The sequence below is a fragment of the Buceros rhinoceros genome, unplaced genomic scaffold, assembly GCF_000710305.1.
Source record: "Buceros rhinoceros silvestris isolate BGI_N320 unplaced genomic scaffold, ASM71030v1 scaffold6982, whole genome shotgun sequence".
Lineage (NCBI taxonomy): Eukaryota > Metazoa > Chordata > Aves > Bucerotiformes > Bucerotidae > Buceros > Buceros rhinoceros.
In genome coordinates this window covers 3769-8963 of record NW_010400572.1, presented here as the reverse complement: position 1 = coordinate 8963, position 5195 = coordinate 3769, and the positions used below count along the sequence as shown (strand labels likewise).

At 53.8% G+C, this 5195-nt stretch overlaps 1 protein-coding gene across 1 annotated transcript in view; it reads right to left on the bottom strand.

Moving 5' to 3' along the window:
* Positions 1-1279: 1279 nt before the first annotated feature.
* LOC104489717 (chromosome unknown open reading frame, human C1orf177) overlaps positions 1280-5195 on the bottom strand; it is a 5447-nt gene continuing 1531 nt past the window's right edge. Inside the window, exons 6-10 of the mRNA XM_010131913.1 lie at positions 4718-4882; positions 4375-4525; positions 3741-3766; positions 2469-2599; positions 1280-1379 (exon numbers count right to left, since the gene is read on the bottom strand). Of these exons, the coding sequence (XP_010130215.1) occupies positions 1280-1379; positions 2469-2599; positions 3741-3766; positions 4375-4525; positions 4718-4882 (573 nt within the window). The remainder of the gene's footprint in view (positions 1380-2468; positions 2600-3740; positions 3767-4374; positions 4526-4717; positions 4883-5195) is intronic.

The window sequence follows — 5195 nt, the reverse complement described above, 5'->3', positions numbered from 1 at the left end:
CTCTTCCCAGGGAGATGCTCCCGGGCTCTCTCCTGAGACCCGGGCTGCTAAAACTGCAGTTGAGGTGCCAAAGCCTCATCGCTGATCCCACTCTGTGCTGGCCCTCACTTAGGCTGCGTGTCACAGCCCTCTCCTGTTAGCCCAGCAGCATTTCTGCAGCCTGTGCTCACACACATCACTGCTCAGGCATTTCCCTTCAGAGACCTCCCCCCTCCCTCGCTTGCCTCTCTAGAACAATAATCAGCATTTCTGTAAACCACTGCAGTTCTACCTGTGTTCAATTATATCCCCCACCAATAGGATAATTGCAGATTAATTAGCAGGCTTAATCAGCCATAACTAACATGTAATTACACCTAGATTTAATTAATCCAGTCTGGTCTAAACACTAATATGAGATTTCATAAAGGTTAACTCTACATGAACCAGAGGACCCCCGGTTCATTTTTATGGCCATCCTTTGTTACACCAACACAGCTCTCCCCACTTCACCTTCTCTGTTGCCTCTGGGTTTTAATATCCTGCAAAATCTGGAGTGATGACACTAAATCCCCCCTAATTCCCTCCAGCTGCTTATAAACATTTGCATTGTTGGTTCCAGCGCAGCTGTGATGAAGGTCCTTGCACGCAGCTACCTTAAAGCAGGCTCAGGACCGGTATGTAGCCAGTTGCTGAAGGCCTGGTCGCTGCACTTGGCTCTAGCAGAGCTTTCTCAGACCTGGCTCTCCACTGAGTTGTACTGGTGGACCTGGAGGTCTTCAGCTGTGGTAACACCACTGTGCCCATAACAGGTATGTGCAACCTGTGAAACACAGGAACAGGTTTCATGGCTGGTGAGACCCTGGCCCAGGTTGCCCGGAGAGGTGGTAGAAGCCTCATCCCTGGAAACCTTCCAGGTCAGGTTGGACCTTGGGTCTCTGAGCACCCTGCTCTGGGTGCAGATGTCCCTGCTCCCTGCAGGGGGGGTGGACTGGATGAGCTTTGAAGGGCCCTTCCAACCCAAAGTCATGCCATTTGGAAAGAAGAGTTTCATGCTGTACGACCTGCGTGCCAGCAGGACTTCCCTCGAGGACATGCCGTAGCTGGCATCCTGTTCTCAAGTGTGTCCTTGTTTTAAAGGCCGAGATGGAAATGAATGAGTTGACAGACAAGTTACACCACTGGTTGTCCAAGAGTGGTTTATTACCCCAGAACAAGACCTGAGCTGTTGTCTCTCTTCTAGTGTATTCCCACTGTTCTCATCTAGCCCATCTCCTCTGCTGCCGTGTCTGCTTTGGGCTTATGTTTGGAAAACAGCGGTTTCTTCACAGGGAGCTGGACAGCGTGGGGCAGAAATCAAACCACTCCAGTTGTTCTTAGCACCAGGCTTGAGCCGCTCACTGTGGAAAGAGGATGCGATTCAGTGGGTTCAAATTATTGGCTGGATTAATCTCATTAGCCTTAACGAGCGCAGAGGTGAACAGAGCTCTTAAAAGCCTGGCTATTCCATTAAAAGCACAGCAGTAGCTTGAAAAGTGATTTTGGAGCCGGTGCTCTTTGATCAGAGAGATGTGTTTGAATTCCAAGACCTGCTCCCTGTTCAGGAGGGTTTTTATTCCTGCGAACTGCAAATGAACAGAGCTGGGCAATATCAAAAGCTCGATGTCAGTATGCTCCCTCCGTCCCGAGATAGCTAACTCCTGGCTGCCCCGCTGACAGCTGCCGAGTTGCATTCAGCCAGGACCAATTTCCAACTACTCTCTGGAGATCAAGACAGACCTCTGCAGAGCTGTCGGCCTGTAGTGCCACCGCAGCAGTTTGCTAATCTTGGCCACAAGCAAAGGTGAGAGCGGAGGGCTACCCCAAGGCCTCTCATTAGCGCAGTTCCGAACTGCTTCACAGGCGTGTCGCGCTAGCCATTTCAAAGCCCTTCGCCGTGAGTGAGCCTTGTTATCTGCGCTCCTCAGATGGGTAAACCAAGGCACAGCCTGAGAAGGTGATTTTTGTTTGGGCCATTGAGCAGTTCAGTGCCAGCACAGGCAATGAGTCCAGACAGCCTGACTGTCCGTCCACCTCCCGGTTCCTTTCCAGGCTGCCTCCCCCAACGCAATGGAAACTGTTTGCCCACGCCTCTGCTGCAGGCAAACCGCATTTCCTAAGATACACCAACACCCACCTTGGCATCTGGGGAGTGTCTTGAGAGCCAGTAATAGTTCTTTAACCCTCCCGCTACCCCTATATGGAGGTCTCCTTGCTTTCCTGGGCAGGGAAGAGCGCAGCTCCACCAACCTCCCTGTCCACAGAGGGAACCCACCATGGAGCTGGCGAGTGTTTCTCAGGCCTGATCCAGTGCTTTAACTATGGGATCACTGCATCTCCATCAGCTGTAGTGTCAGGAACGTGCACTCAGTCTCCTCAGCACTGCTCAGGGTGATTTTCCTGCCAGCCAGTGTGAAACCACGTACAGCCCTCTTGTCTGTCAGACTTACAGCAAGCAGGCATCCTGCTTCGAGTTGCTCAGGTACTGCTGCGTGTCACACTGGTACGGGGACTGGTATCTCATCTTCTGAGGGTATTTTTCATGCTTGGTGATGTCATAGCGTCCAACACCTACAGGGTTCTGGAAGGAGAAGGTCTCCTGTGCTTCCCCACCCCACAAGGTAAGCAAATGGGGCAAAATCGGGTCATGCCTTCACGTGGCCAGGCCTTCAGTTGCAAAAAATCATAGAATTGTTTAGGCTGGAGAAGACCCTTTAAATCATCGAGTCCAACTGTTAACCCAGCACAGCCAAGTCCACCACTAAACCATGTCCCTCAGCAACCACATCGGCATCTTTTATATCCCTCCAGGGATGGGGACTGCACCACTGCCTTGGGCAGGCTGTTTCAGGGTTTGACAACTCTTTCAGTGAATAAATTGTTCCTCATGTCCAAACTAAACCTCCCCTGGTGCAGCTTGAGGTCATTCTGCGTGGATCTCTATCCCCTACCTCCACTGAGACAGCACACCGCAGGACCTCACTAGCACGCTGCCCCACAAACATTCATGTGCTGCCTCAGGTTTATCTCCAGCGAGCCTGGTTTTATCCTTTCCCCCTTTCAAACCCAGTTTAAAGCTCTTTCAGCGAGCCCTTCCAACTCCTGCACAAAGATCTTTTCCCCCACTGTGGGCTCCGGGAGGGTCCCTCCTCTCTCCTGAGGTTCCCCCACTCTGGGAAACCCCCTGTGCACCGCAGAGTGCTCATGCTGGCACCAGAGCTGCTTGCCTCAGCAACTGGTACGACACTATGTGGCATTATCTTAACCAAGCCAAGCCTGTATTGCAGGGGAGGGAGGAGAGACGCACTGATCCGTGTTAGCCTGACCAGTCCCCTTCGCGAGCGGTTCTCCTTGTCACAGCGGTCCATAGAGAAGTCGATCAGCTCTGCAGGCTTGAGCACACTCTGGTTGCCTACTGCTAACCGTAGCAAAGGGCTGCCAGGTCACAACCTCCCCGCTGAAGTGTAATCTGGCGAGTTCCCCAGCAATTACGAAGATGTCTTCATCCTTGACCTCTTTCAAGTTGCCTGTTCCCCGCTCAGCAGGATAAAGGAGAGAAGCCGCGTGGAAGCCTGCTCCTCATCCCTAGCCTAGGCGGACTATTTGAAACTAAAGCTTTCCCTGCCTGCTTTGAGCCCCTTATGCTTTGTTCTGGTTCTCTGTGGGGAAGCCACCAAGATGAATAGAGCTCCAGGAACAGGTACTGAGGGAGGGGCTCCTACCTGCACTGGCTCTGCAACGTGATTGGCTCTGCACAACTGCCTGTCGAGCAGCAGAACATGACTTTCTGGGAGGATACAAGGAGCTTCTGGCACCCAAAGGACTCAAACCCAGGATGCAGGCAGAGATAATGTGGTCACTGCTGAGCTCCTGCCCCTCTGCTCAGCACCAGCCAAGCTCACCTGTCCACAGGCAGCACGTGCTCGGTGGTGGGTGCTCGGCGTGCTGCTGTGCACAGGGGGTATCTGCCCCTTCCCCTGGCAGGATGCCGGGCCTTTATTCACTGTTTAGTCTTTGGCAACCTGTTCTGAGCGGGAACAGCAGCACCCAGAGAGGGGCTATCTCCTCTCTAAAGGATGGGCATCTGGCCAAGTCGCCCCGGTTTCCTTGATAGTCAACAGGGAGAGAAAGGCACCTGAGGTCAGTCTGCCCTTCTGTCACAGGTGGCCACCTGACATGGGACTTCTGCTGGGGTGCTGCTCCATTCAGAGGACACCCATAATGTTAAGCCGGTGAGGATCCCACCCTTAGGTGGCTCAGGAGAGTCTCATTCTCCTCCTGGGGTGCTAGTAATGGATTGGGGATGGTCACAGGGGAAGCTCAGAGCTTGACTGTTCCTGTGTCCCTCTCACTGACGCGTCCGTTCACTCACCTCATTCCCAGTAAAGAGACGGTAGGACTTTCTGTCAAATCTCTTGGCAGATGACCAGAATGGAGGTTGGAGTACACTGGAGTACGCTGATCTCTCAACGGGCTTTGGGTTGTAGGAACCCGGCCCCACCACATGCTGCGCAGAAGGAAACCTGTTACGCTTCAGTTTCCTCGTAAAAAATGCTGGACGGTATCAGCCATCCATCCATCCATCCATCCATCCATCCATCCATCCCCCAGGCACTAATGCATCCCCACCCTGGGCATCAGCCGCACCACCAAGGAAGCTGATGACACCAGCTGATGCCATGTCCCTGCTCCCACTGACCCCCTCCTTCGGGCACTGGCTGAGCGTGGCCCAGAAGATCCTCTCCATGGGGCAGCCCGGGTTCCTCGGCAGGGTGCTGAAGCAACCTTTCTTCTTGTTCTCCTTTAGCATCAGCTCTTCCACAAAACCCTTGGCAGTGCCCACGCTCAGCTCAGCTGCTCTCCTCTGCTGGGACAAGGGAGCGGCACGAGAGGCTCAGCTGCCGGTGGTCTCTTGTACCGCCCCATCCATCCTGTGCTGCAAAAGCTCAGCCCTGCCACTGCTGACAGGCACCAGCCCGCTCACTCCCCGAACCCTGCTGTGTGGGCATATTTTTCCAGTATCCAGGGGAAATCAAAGAGCAAACCCCAAGCGGGACAGACGCTGGACCTCTGTACTCGCAGCGGTGTGCCAGCAGTGCCGCGGCTCACTGAGAAACCCCATCCCCATGCTGAGTACCAGGGAAACGCACCTCCAAGGCATGATGGCCACCAATGGC